The 19569-nt window shown below is 37.4% G+C and overlaps 1 protein-coding gene across 1 annotated transcript in view; it reads left to right on the top strand.

The window, feature by feature from the left end:
* Positions 1-19569, top strand: part of DNAH5 (dynein axonemal heavy chain 5) — a 247805-nt gene that overhangs the window by 32987 nt on the left and 195249 nt on the right. The window contains exons 16-21 of the mRNA XM_078004351.1: positions 3715-3886; positions 7414-7559; positions 12714-12879; positions 13629-13868; positions 15778-15968; positions 16057-16144. Of these exons, the coding sequence (XP_077860477.1) occupies positions 3715-3886; positions 7414-7559; positions 12714-12879; positions 13629-13868; positions 15778-15968; positions 16057-16144 (1003 nt within the window). The remainder of the gene's footprint in view (positions 1-3714; positions 3887-7413; positions 7560-12713; positions 12880-13628; positions 13869-15777; positions 15969-16056; positions 16145-19569) is intronic.

Genomic DNA, 19569 nt, shown 5'->3' with positions numbered 1-19569 from the left:
CTGGTCACCAGTGACAAATGCTGCTACCCAGGGGATGAAAAAGGTGAGATCAGAGATGCAGCCATGGAATCTGACAACATGGAAACCGTTGTTAAAATTTCATGGTGGTTAACATCACATGACAATACTAAGTCCATGCACTTGCATTGTATTTTTCATTTAAAACCATCTTCGTTCTCATTATCTCATTTGATCTTTTCTACCACCATGTTAGGTAAGTAGTACAGAATGCTATTATTTTATTTCATAGATGAAAAAACTGTGGCTGAGAGAAGTTAAAAGATTTAGCAAAGGTCTGATAGCTAGAAAGTGGCAGAAGTAAGACCAGAACCTAGACCTGTAGTGCACTGTCTTCCCACCACTTCATGTCATATTAAAAAGTTGTATTGGTAATAGACAGATGTTCCTCAAATGTAGACTCATAAAATACCAGTCCGCATGTTGGGAGATATCCTTTTAGACTGTTTCACATTAGGAAACTTACTTAGTCAATTTACATATTCATAAAGAAAATCATATTTTTACTAAGAAACCATAATTATACGATTATGAAATTACTGATAATTTAACTTGATTTGCAGAGTTGTTGTTTCAGTTGTCTGTTTCAGGCAACAAACACTTGTAAGCACGTTGAAGGGTTTTCAATAACCATATCACGACTTTATGGGTAAACAACTTGAGCGGGGCTTGGCTAGGTGATTCTTCTGTTCCATGTATTGTTGACAAAGGTTGTTTATTGGTATTCATCTGGCAGATGTTCAGTCTTTAAGGTCCAAGAAGGGCTCTTCTAGTGTCTGTTTCTTTCCTGTGAACAGGCACATCTATACATGGCCTTCCAGTATGGAGGCCTCTGGCTAGTAGAATTTCTTATATGGCAGCTCAGGGTTTCAAGAACAAGCACTACAGTGAACAATAAAGAAGCCACCTGGTCTTTATAATAGCCTCAGGTGTCTCATAGCATCATCTCTGTTATACTCTGTTGGACTGTAAATCTACCCAGATTCAAAGAAAGGGGATATGGTCCCCACCCCATGAAGGGAGGAGGATCAAAGAATGTTTTAAATGACAATTCAAGGGAGTAAATTATCATCTGGTTAACATTTATTGTCTTGGAGGTTGAGAGTTAAAAGTTCCTGCTCAACATGAGTAGCTGGTCAAAGCAGATCTATTGGCAGGTTTAGGGGACCATCTGAAGTGTTGCAGTTATTGTGCTGAATATTTGCTAGAGCTTTCAGGTTTCTGCAGATATGCCAAAGTAACTGAGAATTTGTTTCTTCATCTATTCCTTGGAAGACAGTTTAACTAGAAAGAAAAGACCAAGTACAGGCTAATAGTTACAAATACAGGTTCTGAAGCCAATTTAATCTGGATTCAAATCATTATCTTTGGGTAAATGACTTCACTTTCTAAGCCTGGGTTTCTCTTTTGTCAAAGCAGTTGAGTAATACCTTCTGGGATTAAAGGTGGGAAGTAGAATGCCTGCTAGAAGCAGATTCTAAGAACTGCTTCCAGATAGAATAACTGGTGGACGTTGAAAAAAGACAAGCAGTGGATACAAGTTTCAGGAAATGTGTAAGTAGCTGCTAATAGGACCAGAAAATTTAGACTTTTCTAAAGCGGCTTTTATGGACATTGAAAGAATCTTATAGAAATTGTGGAAAAACATTATATGAGGAAAGGATTATGAGGTCCACTTGGGAAATACTGAGTTTAACAAAATTTTCAAAGCCTTGCAAGGCTTCTTACTTCCGTAAGCAGGTTTCTAAGAATCATTAATATTAGCTGTGATCACTCAAGAGGGGAGATATTGTATGCAGCATTTTAAAAATTTATCTATCAAAGGGCCATTTTTCTTACAGAATCTCTTTGGTCTAGTACTCCAGGCAGAACAGTTTGGAAGACATTAATCTATTATCAAGGTAATACCAACATGCACATAGATGGTCTTAATACCAACTGTATTTATGAGGCACATTAAGGGTTAGTTTCTTACAATTAATGATTATTAATATTGACATGGTCACATATGAACAAAATATTAACACAGTTTGACATTCTGTAAATAATACTGACACAGTTCGACATTATGTACATTTCAATGAAAGATGAGAATCTCCATTTCAGATGAAAAGTCCTTCCGATAACAACTAATTAGTTTGATAGATATTGATTTATTATCTCTTATGTGCCAGGCACTGGTTCAGGCTCACTGGACAAAGCAGACAAAATTCTTGTCCTTGTAGAACAAGTCTAATTGGGTAAGACAGAAAATGAACACTGTAAGTAGGCAAATTAATGTAGTCTATTGTAATAAAGTGATAGTTATTGTGGACAAAAAAAGGCGATAAAATGTGTGAGTGGGTTTGGTGGTGGTTTATAAGCTTAAACAGGTAGTCAGGACGGGTATAATTGAGAAAGTATAATTTGAGTAATTATTTGAAGGAGGTGCAAAGGCCCTGAGGCTCAGGATCAGAAAGGAAGACAGGCAAGTGCAGGTAAGAGAGGGAAAGAGTGTTTGGAGATGAGATCAGAGAAGTAATGGGACAAAATCGGGTAGATCTTTCTAGACCAAGCACCTAGCCAAGTCCTTTGTATAAAGGTTTGTGGCCCTGAATTAAATGGGAGGCTGTGTAACCATGTGAGCAGAGGAGTAACATGATCTGAATTCTCATTTTGAAAGGATCATTTTTGCTGCTAAACTGTACATAGACTTATTGGGAGGGTGAGTGGAAGCAGAATCTGACTTGCTTTCCACATTTGCAGTTACTGCCATCATTGGCTCCTACCTAAATTATTGGGATGGTCTACCGTTGTCTCTCTGCTTCCACTCACCCTCCCAATAAGTCTAGATACAGTTTAGACAGCAAACAAGGTATCCTAATGGGTTACCTGTGTGCATGAAAGTGAAAGAGGAATCAAGGATGACTCTGGGTTTTGACCTGTGGACTGGAAGGATAAAGTCACTATCAGCTGAGTTGGGGGATGCGCTGGGAAGAGGTTTTGGGAAAAGAACAAACTTTCAGTTTGGGACTTATTAAGTTTGAAATATCTGTTACATATTGATGTGGAAACTTTGGGAGGCTGCTGCCACTTGTGAATCTAGACTTTCAGGAGTGAGATCTGGGCTGGAGATGTAAATGTGTTTGTTTCTGGCATCTGGATGAAATTCAAAGCCGTGACACTAGTTGAAATCAACACTGGTTCCCCGTGTGCTTTGGGTCTTGGCAACAAGATTTGGCCTATAATCCTAGCAAAGGACTGAGGTAGACCTCTGGTGACCCAGATGTTTTGGGTGATGGGTGTGGTCTGCAAGAGGTTCCCAGAGGAGCAACACGCGTGTCGTACCAGTGTACAAAGAGGAACAAACAAGACTGGTGATGAGCAGGGGAAGGTACCATACCCGTGTCTCTGCATGGTTTAGAAAAATTATTGGCCTTAGGTTTTCTCCTTTTTAGGCTGTGTAGGAGGTAAGGCACTCTTAGTCTTAAATTCTTGTTCATCTTCAGTTGTATTTTTTTGGATTAGGAATTTGTAATTATGGAGAGAGTCCTTGTCTTCTTTTCTTTTTATTGTTTTGGCTACTCTACCTGCCAGGCTATTAGAGCCCTACAGTTTGACCCTAAATAAAAGTAGTCATTTTGTATAAAACATGAGATATTAACAGACATTAGAAGTGAGATATTCATTGATTACTTACCACCAATTTCATTGCAGATGATGCTAGCCGAATATCAGAGAGTGAAGTCAAAAATCCCTTCTGCCATTGAGCAACTGATTGTCCCTCACTTGGCCAAAGTGGATGAAGCTCTCCAACCCGGCTTGGCTGCACTGACCTGGACATCACTGAATATTGAGACATATTTAGAAAACACTTTTGCAAAGATCAGTAAGTCTGCCTGAATAATTACTATCTCTGAATTCTAAAGGCTGAGTTCCTAACATCTGTTGTATAATTTCTTATAAATATGGAGATATAAATAATGAAATGGGGAGTGTTATTCTTAAGCTGTTTCATAAGAAATTGTTCCAAAGCATGTGAATTCAGTAATTTCCTGGAAACTATAAATATTCACTATTTAATTTTATCCCCAGAGGTTAACCACATATTTTCATTTATTTGTATTTTTGGATATTAGGATTTAAAGTATCTTTAGAGTTATTCAGCTTTTTATGTAAATAGGTTAGTATATTTTGAGAGCTTGATTTGAAAGATGTAGAGATTTGGATAGGGTACAGTGCTGAACAACAGGATAAATGGGAAACATTTAAACTAACACAATTTTCATTAAAAAAAGATATAATAGTCTAAAATATATGTAAGGTAGTATATTCCACAAAATGCGATTTTCTGGAATGTGTACAGGTATGTTGCAAAGAAGGCCTCAAATATGTCTGAGAAATCCAGGAGGAGCAGTTGGACAGGTTTCTTTGCTGGATGACTTTTCAGAGCCTTTAACATGCCCGTGTCCATTAGCTCTCCAAAAGTGGCCTTTTGTGTGTGGTATTTCCCAGAATTCCTTGACTGTCTTCCAGGAGGACACATTAACACCTTATAGATCTTCTGTGGCAGACAGTGTAGCACCGTTTGTAACATGGTAATTTTTTTTTTTTTTTTCTCAGAAAGACTTAGACATTGCTATTCTCCTTTCCTAGCCAGTGTCTTACACCCTCTCCTCTTTATGGCCCAGTCCTCCCCGCTCTTATAGCTCAGAGTAAGTCTTGCCCCCAGAAGCCTGCTCTGATTACTCTGCCTCCTGTGGCCACTTCTTTCTGCGACCTCCTGTTGGGTTCACGTTTGGGACCACAGACTTGATATTTTGGTTGTCTTCTAATGGTTTAGTACAGTTTCATCTTTCTCCTTAAACAGACTGCAAAGGGCCTGAACATCAGGCTGTTTAATTTTTTAACTTTTTATTGTAAACTGATAATTTATAATGGTATAGATTTGTGGATTCTGTGAAGAGGGAGTTGCGTGGGGAAAAATTGATGGGGTACAAAATGGTGTTATGATTTATGAATGCAATGTGAAATAATTAAATCCAGACTGTTTCATTTTCATACTTGTTTTGTGTTATTCTCAGTTGGGTGTGTAGTAGACACCCATATACTTGCAGATTCATAATTGCAATAATTTTATATAGTTAGTCTCTCTTCATTTTTTTATCATTGTAACCCCAATCCTACCCCTCAAGCCCATTACCTTATTTCTGGATACCTCTTCCTGGGCTTCCCTTTTAGATAGCTCTCATGATGCTTCCTTTTATCCTCTCTCTCTCTCCGCCCACTCTGCCCCTCAGGTCTCTCTCTTGTTCTGGTATTTATGGCTGTTAACATAGTGCCTAGTCTATTTATAATCTAAATTGTCAAGAGCTTGTCTTTTCAGGAGGTTTTCACTGTACTTTCCTTAGGTTCCAGAAGGTCCAGCTATTTAAATAGCCAGGTGCTTTATATTTAGGAATATTTAAGAAGTACTGGGTTGGAGGGGAGTAGAGTGAGAAATTATGGTTGAGCCCATACCTCACCTTTGTTGTGCTTTATAGATTGGGAGCTGGACTCAAAAAACAAATGATAATGGAGTTTTTGAATATGAATGAATATCAAGCCAGAGATGCTAAATAAATGGCTTTTAATGTTACAGAGGTGTAAGAAGTAACAATGAGTTTAGAACCCAATTTCCTTGCTCTAAATTAATATTTCTTCCAAAATAAATATTTCTCCCCAGGAAATAAAACAAGAGGAAATTGGCTAAAATTTCCTAAGGAGGAACTTATGAAATGTATAACAACTTCATAATGAGAGTTATCATAATCAAATTAGAGCAGGAAACCAAGGTAGAATTTAGTAACATCCTTCCTTTAGAACGTTAGTATTAGAGTACTAACAATTTGGATGTTTTATTAGAATGTTAGCTGGAGACAAGCTAACGAGTTAGTTTCTAGAGAAACTTCTTGTTCTTGTTTTCTATTATGTTTTTCTTTTTGTAATTTAAGGAACTAAAATAGAACAAAGATTAAGTTTCTTTGCGAGAAAACTAGGTAAAATCTCAAGAGCAGTTGGATTTTTATTGGACTAGTGAGCCAGTCCTACTTACAGGTTGTCATTTGCATCATGCATTTAAGAGAATATAGATAATCTGGGACACTGTCCACATAACATAATCCTTAACTTGATCACATCTGCAAAATCCCTTTTGCCATAAAAGGTAATATTCATAGGAGATTAGGATGTGGACATCCTTGGGGACTATTTTTTTCAGCTTAACACAGATGTCCTTAAAGATGAAGCATTCTGTTAGAAAGAGTAGAGAATTGTATTGCTCACACATACTTAAATGAAAGTGTTGGCTCTCTTTTGGTATTGAATCAATTTACCAGGCAGAACTATTTGGTATGTTGAGTAGCCTCTTTAATAATTAGCTTAGAAACAATAGAAAACTTTTAGGCTTTTATTCTTTAGGAAATAAAGGTATTTATTTAAGGAAGTGTTTACATCTCTGATACATCATTGGTATGTAACATTAACTTTCCTGTATTCAATTTCAACTTTATTTTCCAGGAGAAAGGAGTATTAGAAAAAGAGAAATCTTACTGTATGGCATTGTTGAAAAATGTATTACTCTTAGATGGATATCCGTTAGTGATCCTTCCTACTTTTGATGAGCAGTTGTTGTTAGTTTGCTTCAGAGTTGGCCTTTGCATCAGTTGAACTTAGCATTCAATATTACTTCAGCATAACTAAAAATAATTGTACCCTGTGATATTTACAGTGAAAGAAAAATTAGGGAACTTTCACTTTAGTAAAATTTGTTGAACACTTCTTGTGGAATAGGCACTGGGTTAAATGTTGAAGATGTAAGGATAAAAAAATATGAATTCTAAAGAAGATAAGACACATGGGTAGACAATCTGCAGAGATGGAAGGCTGTTCCATTTGTGGTTTTACAGAAGGAGGGACCACTCCAATGCACACGGATTCACCCAGGTCCTCTGCGGGGAAATGCACTTGAGCCAGATCTTCAAGTATGAGTGAGAGTTAGGCAGGCAGGGGCTGAGAAACTGGTCACAGAGAAGGAATGATGGCCCCAGGAAACAAAACAAAAGGAAATTGGCTAAAATTCCCTAAGGAGGCATTTATAAAATGTATTAAAACTTCATAATAAGAATTATCATAAATTAGAACGGGCTACCAAGATAGACTTTCTATTCTCCCTACAGAATATTAGTATTAGAGAGTTAACAATTTGGATATTTTATTAGCAACAACCAAGTGTGAAACAGTGGGAATTGGGGGGACACATGTAACTGTGAATCTTTAAAGCTGATTTTACTATTGTCATTTAATCAAGTGTTGATGTCTTTAAAAAACAAAATGCTTTACTTAATCTCTTTTATTTACTTTTATTTTTTCCCGAAGAGGACCTGGAGTTGCTGCTTGACAGGGTCAATGATTTGATTGAGTTCCGCATTGATGCCATTCTAGAAGAAATGAGCAGCACACCTCTTTGTCAGCTTCCCCAGGCAGAGCCGCTTACCTGTGAAGAGTTTCTCCAAATGACAAAGGTCATTAAAGGCTTGATTTTTTTGTTTAAAGATTTTGGTGATTCATTTTCCTATAAAGGTCACTTTTTTGAAGTTTAAATTAGTTTTTTCTCTCTACTTGCAATGCTCTGTGATAGATGTGATTCAAACATGAAATCTTCTGACAATAATTAGCCAATGAAGAGAAATGTATATAAGTAAACAGTCACTTAGCTATGAGGAGCACATCATTTCAGATCAGTAGGAAAGAAATTGCCATAGAACACATTTGGAATTTTTCCTTTTTTTTTGAGACGGAGTCTCGCTCTGTCTCCCAGGCTGGAGTGCAGTGGCAGGATCTCAGCTCACTGCAAGCTCCGCCTCCCGGGTTCACGCCATTCTCCTGCCTCAGCCTCCCAAGTAGCTGGGACTACAGGCGCCCGCCACCGCACCTGGCTAATTTTTTGTATTTTTAGTAGAGATGGGGTTTCACCATGTTTGCCAGGATGGTCTTGATCTCCTGACCTCGTGATCTGCCCGCCTCGGCCTCCCAAAGTGCTGGGATTACAGGCGTGAGCCACTGTGCCCGGCCTAATTTTTTCATTTTTTAATGAAGGATAGAGCTGTCTTGCAGAAGTGCTTCTCATCAGCTAGGGTTAATTAACAAAAGAATTGTTTTGAACAGCTTCTAGACAAAATTTCTTCTTTAAACATTTTTGGTGAGGGGTGTTTCCCAAACTGGTGTTCTATAGCACACAATTCTGGAACCATTGCTGGGAATCCTGAGAGAGGCAGGGAGTGAGTGCAAACTGCTTAGGGTGAAGGCTGTGCTTACAGATCCACTACACATTAACAGATTAAGATAAAGGCCCTCAGAAGATCTCCGTTTAACTTTTTTTTTTTGAGAGAGATGGAGTCTTGTTCTGTTGCCCAAGCTGGAGTGCAGTGATGTGAACTCGGCTCACTGCAACCTGTGCCTCCTGGGTTCAAGCAATTCTCTTGCCTCAGCTTCCAGAGAAGCTGGGACTACAGGCACATGCTGCCACGCCTGCCTAATTTTTTGTATTTTAGCAGAGATGGGGTTTCACCGTATTGCCCAGGCTGGTCTCAAACTCCTGAGCTCAGGCAACCTGCCCACCTCGCCTTCCCAAAGTGCTGGGATTACAGGTGTGAGCCACTGCGCCTGGCCCTTCATTTAACTTTTCCTAGCTCATTATTTCTCCAACACATTCGCAAATGGGACACTTTCTTCCCTGTGCCAGGAGCAAGCTCCTGGGAGCAGCGCTCCACGAAGTGCCCCTTCAGGCATGTCACGTTAGCGTCATTTACAATATTCCCAGTGGGCATCCTGAGGATAAGGACTCCTCAATCATGATTTTAATACGGTGTGTCGGGGTCTCCAAGACCACCCCCACTAGGAGGACTCATGGAACTCAGCACGTAGTTGCACTGCCCTGACGTAGTTAAGAGACGCAGCTGGATCATAAGGAACAAAGACAGGTGGTGTCTGGGGAGTCCCTGTCCAGGCTTCCTCATGCTTTCTCCCTCCTGTGAGGCTTACCTGGAGCTCACTGTCCCCTCTGTGCAATGTTTCTGCCCAGGGAAACCTATTAGAGACTCAGGGCCCAATGTTCTTACTGGGTCTGGTCACATACTGTGCTTAGCATGGACCAGAATTCCAGACTTCCAGAAGGAATCTGGTGTTCAGCATAAGCTACATTGTGTGCACAAGCAGTTTAGGCACAGCGAACTATCTTTATCAGCAGGGCAACAGGGGGAACTCTTCCAAAATCCAAGCTTCCAGACGCCGGCCAAGGTACCACCTCCCAAGCAGGACTTTCTAAGGAGAACAGTTTCAGGCCTGCTGTGTTCACCCCTTTCTGCATGAATGGCAGGTTATATTAAGTCATTTTATACTCAAAACTTACTGTCTACATGTTAGAAATTTCTAGTCCCTCCTCCTCACATTCACTAACTGTGGGTACACCTAACCCTCCCCTTGTTCTTCCGGATCATTTAAGAAACGATTTCTTCCTCTGAGAAATCGCTTGCCTCCATGGTTTTACTCTTACCCCTTTTCTGATGATTGTTTTATAAAAATACACTTGTTTTCAATTTAAAAGAAAGTCTTAGAATATTTTAAAAATGGAAAGAAACTAGTATTTTAATCAATTATACCATCATTATTATAATATTAATGCATTTTAAGCTTTTTAATAAAGATGTGATCTCTACTCCATATATATCAGGTTTTGAATAGTACTTTTTTCTCCCAGTTAGCATTTCCTCACAAAATATTCTTCATGTTGCTACATGGCTTTCATAGGCAGCCTTTTAATGGTGCCTTCAGAATATTCTACTGTGTTGATATACTGTAATTTACTTACCAGTTTCTTATTGCTGAACCTTTAGATGGCTTCCAAAGTTTTGCTAATTCGTCAAGAGCTGCAGTGAATATATGCATGTATCATGTATTTTCTCCTTTAATATTATTCCCTCCCCCAAAATAAAATTATTGTGTCAGAGAGTATGGCCTTATTGGATGGCTCTTGATATTGGTAGCAAAATTGCTTTTCAAAGGGATGTTACCAACTTACAATGCCACCAGCAATGCAGTAGTACCAATTTCACTTCCAACAAACACTGTTTCATTATAGTTTCCTACTTTTAGTTTAAGTAGCAAAATCGTGGAACCCAATTTGAATTTGCATTTTTGATTACCAATATAGGTATTAGTAAATCACTTCTCTTGAATTTGTTTATTTTTCATAATTCAGTTATGGAGAAAAATGAAAAGGATGATGGAGAAAAATGAAAAGGATGATGGAGAAAAGGAGTTACCTGACAGAAAGTTGTGATTTTATGTCCATGGTCAGTGATGACTTCTGTGGTTAGATTTGAAGGGAGGGAGTGAGACTACAAGCCATGTGAACATTTTAGGGGAAGAACATGCCAGGCAGAGAGAATAGCATGTGCAAAGGCTCCGAAGTGGAAGCATGTTGCAGCTGGAGAAAGGTGTTGAGTTGAAGTACCTTGGGTGTTCTTATGCTCAGGTGGAAAATCAATAGAGAGGAAGAAAGGGGTAGGCTTGGTTTCTGAGGAAGCCAGAGAAGCTGTGATTCAGAGCTCAAGTTGTAGAGTTAGCTTTGAATAAAAGGAGAATGATTGCATTCACTGAAACAAGAGGAAAAGGGGCTCCTGATGGAGGCCGATTTGTCTTCTGCATGAGTGTAGTGGGAATTGTTTGAGTCCCTGTGTCATGACCTCTATTTGCTTTGTGCTGTAGAAATCAGGGTCATTCTTTGAGTATGATAAGGAAGGATGGTATAACAACTTGAGGACACAGGGATTTGAAGACACAGCTCTTATGAAGCTTGGTAGAGGGAAGTGGCTATAGTCATGTAGAATGATTCCCAAGTAGCATTAGGGGCCAGTTTGAGTTCGGGGACCATGAATTCCCAGTGCCAAGCATCTGCATCACCATGACCTATGCATGCCGGTGGAAAGGGTAGGTCACCTGGTTCATTTGGGTTGGGCTTCTCCTGGGTGGGGCAGTGGAAGGTTCAGAGAGTGATGGAGTGAAGGATATTAGCAAAATAATGATTGAAGTGTGAAATCATGTTAGGAGAGGGCATGAACCAGGGAGTAAGGGTGAAGAGACCTGGAGAAGACGTGGCATCTAGTGGATTCCTGGTTTGCCAAAGCTGAAGCATCATGGGAATGAGGAAATGGTGGAGCTCCACGCTGATTATTCAAGGAGGATACCATTCAGGATTCAAAGACAGGCCCTTTTAGTGGGTTTCAGCTTTTGGGTGTCATCATGGAGGTTAGTTGTTGAAATAAAGCAGGATAAGTAGAGCCAGCTTCTTTCATTTATTTTATTTGTCCTAGGGGATATTTTAATGAGTCTATTTATTACTTCTTTTTCCTCATTGTGTTTATATTCTGCTTTGTTAATTTCTATGCTGTTTACATTTTTATGGTTATGCCTTCTCACAGAGAGAAAGAGTTAAGAGATGTAAACAATGTTGTTGGAACTATATTAGTCTTTGAGAGGTTATCAATCTCATCTTCTAGAACCCTCAATACAAAGGAATTTTATGATTTCAAACACGTGTTTGTGTTACTGAGAGGACTGAAAGAGCCGCAAGTTACTTGAGGATTCCCTGTGAGAGCTGGCCCTGAGAATGGAGACCACATGTGTGTTTCTCTCCAAGGTAGAGTCAGAGGACTTAAGATTCAGACTTTAAAAAATATTAGTGTTCTCTCAGAGAACTGAGGAGTTAGTTTACGTAGAATGAGATGACTGACCTTTGCAAATATTTAGGTTTTGTGGATGTTTGTGATTTTCCAACCAGTAATAACAACGAGCACTTCTTGTGTGCTTACTTTATGCCAGGCACTGCTCTTAGTGTTTTACTTGCATTTGTTTTATGGAATACTTGCAAAAACTACAGTGAGTTCTACTATTATCACCATTATACATATGAGGGAATTGAGACTGAGAAGGATTTTCAGGATCATGCAGAGCAAGGATTTGAATCCTAGTTTCAAGACATATAAGTTTAAAGATGTGTAATGCTGGAACTTGGAATGGAGCTGGACACTGTGACTAACTGACAGTCTGTTGTTTCATGGGCTTACTTTCTGACTAGGTGGTAAATCACTGATTCTGTCTGTATCATCCGTCTATAACTATCTGTCTACCTAATCTCCTCCAGAATTGATCACCATGCCCCAAATCATGTTAGTTTATATTTATTAAATCCATTCTTGAGAAATGTACAATATAGTTAGAGGGCTGGGTAATGTCTTTGAAATTAATGAGGGGATGACTATGGTTTGTTGGCAAAGACAAGGAGAGAAAGAAGGGTGGCTGGATCCGATTTATGTGATATGAAGGAAATGTGATGGGAAGAGAGGCTGCTGATGGCTTTTGAAGGTATTTTCTCTACTGATGGAGAAGTGCCTGTAATTCTGGTCCATCTACACTGATCCAGTTGATTCCCTTGTCCTTAACAATTTCCTTTACAGGACGCCTGGCCTGTGCTAGTGTGAAGGATGTGGCCAAGCATCACTGGGGCTAAAATCTCACCTGGAGGCTGAGCCACAGCATTCCTTCCACTGCTTCTGTGCTCTCAAGAGCTAGATAAACAATATACCACTGTGCTATCTTTTTTTTTTTTTTTTGGTTAGGATCTTTGTGTAAATGGTGCACAAATACTACATTTTAAAAGCTCATTAGTGGAGGAGGCAGTCAATGAGCTTGTAAATATGTTGCTGGATGTGGAAGTTTTATCTAAAGAAGAAAGTGAAAAAATATCCAACGAAAATAATATTAATTACAAAAATGAAAATTCAGGTAAGAGATGGGGTAATGAAAGGGTCTTGTTTTTCTATGATATTTACTAAAAACTAAAACTGAATTTTCTAGATAGCAATTAATTTCATACTTCTATAAAACATCCTTTCAATTTTCTAATGATGTGTATAAATCTGAAATTATGGCCCTGAACATATTTTAGTGACTCTATGTTGTTAATTCTTACTACTTTTGGTTAAACTGTGCAAACATGCACTTTTCATTGGCCCTTGTTAGTTTTCTTTGCATTTATGTATGGGTGGGTGTTTTATTTTACCTTATCAATAGAGTTGGATGGATGATTGATTGGAATTCCCCTCAGAGAGCATCTAGACTGAGCAAACCTTTTGCAGGACAGAGGAGAACACTGAGATATGAAGAAGGGAAATTATCCCCCCAAAGTTTTAGGGCTATTGGTGGGAGGTAGCACCAGAACCCAGGCCCTTGGGGGCCAGTGTAGCTTTTTCAGTTCTTGCCTCTTTTGTTGGCTGTTTACTCATACTGAGAAGGAGATGCCTCCATCAATCCATCTGATTCCTGATTTCCTCCTCCTACTTTTTGATGTCCTCACTTCCTAAGAAGTGTGAGGTTTAAGTGATATTAAACTTGCATGTAATTTATCCTTTAGTTGCAACAGATGATTCTATCTATCTATCTATCTATCTATCTATCTATCTATCTATCTATCTATCCATCCATCTATCCATCCATCCATCTAACTTATCGCTATCTCTTTCATCTTGTAACAGCAAAAAGAGAAGAAGGAAATTTTGACACCTTGACATCATTCATTAATGCCAGAGCCGATTCCCTGTTTTTGACGACAGTCATGAGGAAAAAGAAAGAAACCGAGATGTTAGAGGAAGAAGCCCGCGAGTTGCTCTCTCATTTCAACCATCGGAACATGGATGCTCTTCTGAAAGTTACAAGGAATACACTAGAGGCCATTCGCAAACGCATTCATTCCTCTCACACAATTAACTTCCGGGGTAATAATCTCATATGGTTTGCTTAGTGAATGATCAGGCATAGTTGCTGGTATGTGTGTGTGTGTGTGTGTGTGTGTGTGTGTGTGTGTGTGTGCGCGTGCGTATGCATGCGTACGTTCCTGTTAAAATTAAATAATTAAAAATATCCATCATTTATTTTTTTATTTTTATTTTTATTTTTGAGACGGATTCTTGCCCTGTCTCCCAAGCTGGAGTGCAGTGTCACGATCTCTGCTCACTGCAACCTTCGCCTCCTGGGTTCAAGTGATTCTCTGGCTTAGCTGCCCAAGTAGCTGGGAGTAGCCGCCATGGCTGGCTAATTTTTTGTATGTTAGTAGAGACGGGGTTTCACCGCGTTGCCCAGGCTGGTTGCGAACTCCTGAGCTCAGGCAATCCACCCGCCTCGGCCTCCCAAAGATTACAGGCGTGAGTCACTGTACCTGGCCATATCCGCCGTTTATTTAGTGCCTTCTTGTAATTTTAAACATTATGAACTTGATCATCCCAACAATTCTATTAAGTAGATACTATCTTTACTCTCATGTTAAATCAGAGAACTAGAGCACAGCACAGGGAGGTTAAACAATTTGCTTAAGCTTTTGTTAATAACATGAAAATTGGTAGTACGTTTAGTCTTTTTGTAATAAGATGAAAATACATAAAATTATTTTAACTGGTGAAAGAAAAAGGTACATACTTTAAAAGAAGTTATATGGAAAAGATTCTTTCATTGTTAAATCATTAGGTTTGTCAGCCAGTCTTACAAAGTGGAAACATCTTACTAATGTCACACTCTTCAAAGGATATATATGCATTTTACTATTTTTATGCTAATTTAGTACTTTCTAGCTGGTTTCCTCATTTTCAATAGCATCGTCTTTTCCTCAGCACAGTTCAGAAACAGGTGGTGTATTTCTCAGGTGGGCCACAAAAATCTGTCAAATCTAGAGGCATCCTGAAATTAAATTTTAAGTTAAAAATGGTAAAAAGAAAACAAATAATAGTAATTAATGAAAACTCAAATAATAGGATAATAAAATCTTTTTATGTATCTTGAATATTGGCATTTGAAGGAAAACATCTTTAATATTTAATTAAAAGTGGGTAAATAAAAGTGGAAACTCTGAAAGATTTTTGTTTGTTTGGTGCCATGGAGTATTATGTTTTACTTCATTCAAGATGGAGGATAGTTCTTTCTTTTGACACAGGGTTATTATTAGAACTTAATAAATGTTGGCTGATAGGCTAAATATTCAATCGCAATTATTTATCAGCTTTTGTATTACAGATATTTGCAACTACGTAAAGTTATGTATGATGTAAAGTTATGTATGATACATACATGTCTATATCTACATACCTATACCTGTGTTCCACCTTTAAAGCTCCTTCAATATGAATGGCAAATTGTGCTTTATTTCTTTTCCATTTTTTTTTAACTATTCCACATTTGGATTATACACACCATGGTAGGAAAGATCTATGTTTTATCTGAAATTCCAAAGTGGTTATTTGTTCTAACTTTGGCTTATGCCGATAGTCTTGTTCTTCATTCCTGGCTTACTTAGTTACATTTAACTAATTTGTTGGCATCCTGTTATTTGGAAGAATCATCTCTAATATTTTAGAGAAGTGTTTATAATTTAGCCTGATCCCACACAGTGGGTTTCTTTGTGGAGAGTATTCCAAGAAGCTGTAAACAGCAAAAAGTGCCTTGGGTTCCCCTGAACTGCTTTGTTATATTCAGCAATACCAGATCCTCCATGAGTTTTAATTGACTCATTCATTCAACAAGTATTTATTGGATTTTATAGCTATTATGTATTGTTTTAATTCTTATGGTTACAAAGGAAACAAATCTTATTTTAAATGAAAAATGTGAATTATTCCTTGTTTTGGGTTAACTCAGACAGTAACAGTGCCTCTAACATGAAGCAGAACAGTCTGCCCATTTTCCGGGCAAGCGTCACTCTGGCCATTCCCAACATCGTCATGGCCCCTGCCCTGGAAGATGTACAGCAGACCCTGAACAAAGCCGGGGAGTGCATCATCAGTGTCCCTAAGGGGGTCAGACAGTGGAGCAGCGAACTGCTGTCCAAGGTGGGTGTGGGGTGCAGGAATGGTTTCATATGGAAACCACTTCTTTTACAGATGGGACAGAGCTGAAAAATATCCTTTTACATTGTAGAAAAAGATACAAGAAAGAAAAATGGCTGCTTTGCAGAGTAATGAAGACAGTGATTCTGATGTTGAAATAGGAGAAAATGAACTTCAAGGTAAATGTTCTTTTAGTCTTTTAAAAGAGGCATTGTAAATCAACATTCATTGAGCTTAAATGTGTTTTAACCCCTCCATGTAATTCTCAATTTATTTTAGATCAGAATATTAATCTATGAGCCAATTTGAAGTTGACAAAGTATCAAGGTCCATGTATTTTAATATCATACTTTTAGTTGACTTCTGTTAATATGGTGAATCACATTTATTGATTCGCATATATTGAACAAATCTTGCATCCAGGGGATAAATTTCACTTAATCATGACGAATGATCTTTTAAATGTACTGTTGAATATAGTTTGCTAGGATTTTGTTGAGGATTTTTGCATTTATGTCCACCAGTGATATTGGCCTGTAGATTTTAAAAATCGTAGTGTGTGTGACTAGCTTTGGTATCAGCGTAATGCTGGCCTTGTAAAATGAGTTTGGAAGTATTCCCTTCTCTTTAATTTTTTGAAGTGCTAGAGAAATATTGGTATTAGTTCTTTGAATGTTTGGTAGAGTTTAGCTGTGCAACCATCTGGTAGTAGGCTTTCTTTTGATGGTAGACTTTAAATTACTGATTTGATCTTTTTTCTTACTATTGGTCTGTTCAGATTTTCAATGTCTTCTTGATTCCATCTTGGTAGATTAATTATATGTTTCTAGGAATTTATTCATTTCCTCTAGGTTGGCACAAAATTGTTCTTAGCATTCTAATGATAATTTGTATTTTTGGGTTATCAGTAGTAATATCTCCTTTCATTTGTGATTTTATTTGCTTGAGTCCTCTTTTTTACTTAGCCTAGCTAAGGATTTGTCAATTTTATGTAGCTTTTCAGAAAAACAACTTTTCGCTTCATTGATCTTTTCTATTGTTTTTCTAGTCTCGATTTCATTTGTTTATGCTCTTATCTTTATCTCCTCCCTTCTGCTAACTTTGGGCTTGTTCTTCTTTCTCTAGTTCTTTGAGTTGTAATGTTACGTTATGTATTTGAGATCTCTCTCCTTTATTGACTTAGCTGTTCGTTTTGCTATACTGTTTCCTCTTAGAACTGCTTTTGCTGAATCCAATAAGTTTTGATATGTCGTGTTTCCATTCTCATTTGTCTCAGGATGTTTAAAAATTTCTCATTTAATTACTTCTTTGATCTGATTTGAGAAGTTTTTTTCAGAAGCATATTGTTTTATTTTCACATATTTAAAACATTTGCATGATTTTTCCTGTTTGATTTTTTTCCTGATTGATTTCTAGTTTCACACAATTGGTTTGGAAAAGATACTTGTTGTAATTTGATCTTAAGTTTGTTAAGGAAGACTCGTTTTGTGGTCTAACATATGATGCATCACAGAGAGTGTTCTGTATGCACTCTAGAAGAATGTATATTCTGTTTCTGTTAGATGGAATATTCTGTCTGTTAGGTATATTTGGTCTAAAGTGTCGTTCAAGTCTAGTATTTCTTTATTGATTTTCTGTTTAGATGATCTGTTCAATCATGAAAGTAGGGTATTAAAATCCCCTACTGTTATTGTGTTCTAGTCTGTGTCTCTCTTCAGATCTCTTAATATTTGCTTTATATAGTTAGATGCTCCAATGTTGGGTGTATATGTATTTACAATTATAATATCATTTTGAAGAATTTATTCCCTTATCACTATATGATGATCTGTGTCTCTTTTTACACTTTTTGATCTGAAGTCTATTTTGCGTTTTCATTTATATGAACTATATTTTTTCATCCCTTCACTTTCAATCTATGAGTGAACTTTAAGGTGGAATGAGTCTCTTGTAAGCAGCGTATAGTTGGGTCTTTTTGTGGTCTTTTAATCCATTTGGCTACTCTATGCTTTTTGATTGGCGTATTTAATACATTTACATTCAAAGTAATTGTTGACAGGTACAGGTTTACTCTTGCCTTTTTGTTAATTGTTTTCTGGTTGTTTTGTAGATCCTTTGTTTCTTTTTTCCTTTTGCGGTTTGATAGCTTTCTATAGTGATATATTTTGGATCTTTTCTTTTTTTTCTTTTGTGTATCTGTTGTAGCCTTTTGTTTTGTGTTTACCCTGAGGCTTACACAAAACATGTTATACTCATTATAGGCTATTTTAAGTTGGTAACAACTTAATTTTGATTGCATATACAAATTATATACTTTTACTCCCCACCTTGTACATTTCAAGTTTTTTGATGTCACACTTTATACCTTTCTATAATTTGTATCCCTTAATAAATTTGTGTAGCTCTAGTTGTTTTTAGTAGTTTTGCCTCTTAACTTTTTTTACTGGAAATATTAAAGATTTACCCACCACCATTACAGTATTGGAGTGTTTTGGATTTGCCAATATACTTACTTTTATCAGTGAGTATTATATTTTCATGTCACTAATAAATATCTTCTTCCTTCAGCTTAATCTCCATTTAGCATTTCCTGTGAGGTGGGTCTTGTGGTGATAAACTCTCTCAGCTTTTGTTTGTATGAGAAAGTTTATACCATCCCTTTGTTTTTGAAAGATGTTATTGCTGGATATAGTATTCTTAGCAGTTATTTTATTTCAGTATTTTGAATATATCACTTCACTCCCTTCTAACCTGCAAGGCTTCTGCTAAGAAATCTACTGATAATTTTATGAATGTGAATGTTCTCTTACATACAATGAAACACTTTTCCCTTGCTACTTTCAACATGAACTCTTTCTTTATCTTTAGCTATTGACAATTTCATTATAATGTGTCTTGGTGTGAGTGTTTTTGAATTAATCTTATTTAATGTCCTTTGGGCTTCCTGGAGCTGGCTTTCTATTTCTTCCCTCAGGCCTGTAAGTTTTTGCCATTATTTCACTGAGTATGTTTCCTCTCTCTTTCTTTTCTCTTTCTGGCAAGCCAATAATTCATAAGTTGTTCCTCTTGATGGTGTCCCATAAGTCTGTTAAGATATCTTCATTCTTTTTATTTTTTGCTCCTCAGATTGGATGATTTTTCAGTGACCTCTCTTTGAATTCGCTGATTTTTTTTCTCCTTCTGCTTGATCTAGTCTTCTGTGGAAACTATTAAATTTTTGTGTTCAGTTATAGCATTCTTCAGTTCTATATTTGCTGTTTGGTGCTTTTTTTACTTTCTGTCTTCGTTGAAGTTCTCAGTTTGTTTTTGTATTTCTGTCTTGATATTGGTGAGGATCTTTATGAATATTACAGATGGTCCCTGACTTACAATGGTTTGGCTTCACATTCTTTTTGACTTTAATGGGGTTATCAGGATGTAACTTATAGTAAGTCAAGGAGCATCTGTACTTAGAATAGTTTGACTTACAATTTTTTAACTTTATAATAGGCTTACGAGGGTATTAAGTGCATTTTTGACTTATGATGGATTTATTGGGATGTAACCTCATCATAGGTCAAGGACCATCTGTATTTTGAATTCCATGTCAGATAAATCACATATG

The sequence above is a fragment of the Macaca mulatta genome, chromosome 6 (assembly GCF_049350105.2).
Source record: "Macaca mulatta isolate MMU2019108-1 chromosome 6, T2T-MMU8v2.0, whole genome shotgun sequence".
NCBI classification, from domain to species: domain Eukaryota; kingdom Metazoa; phylum Chordata; class Mammalia; order Primates; family Cercopithecidae; genus Macaca; species Macaca mulatta.
Note: the sequence above shows the minus strand (reverse complement) of the source record. Positions and strands in the feature narration are given on the sequence as shown.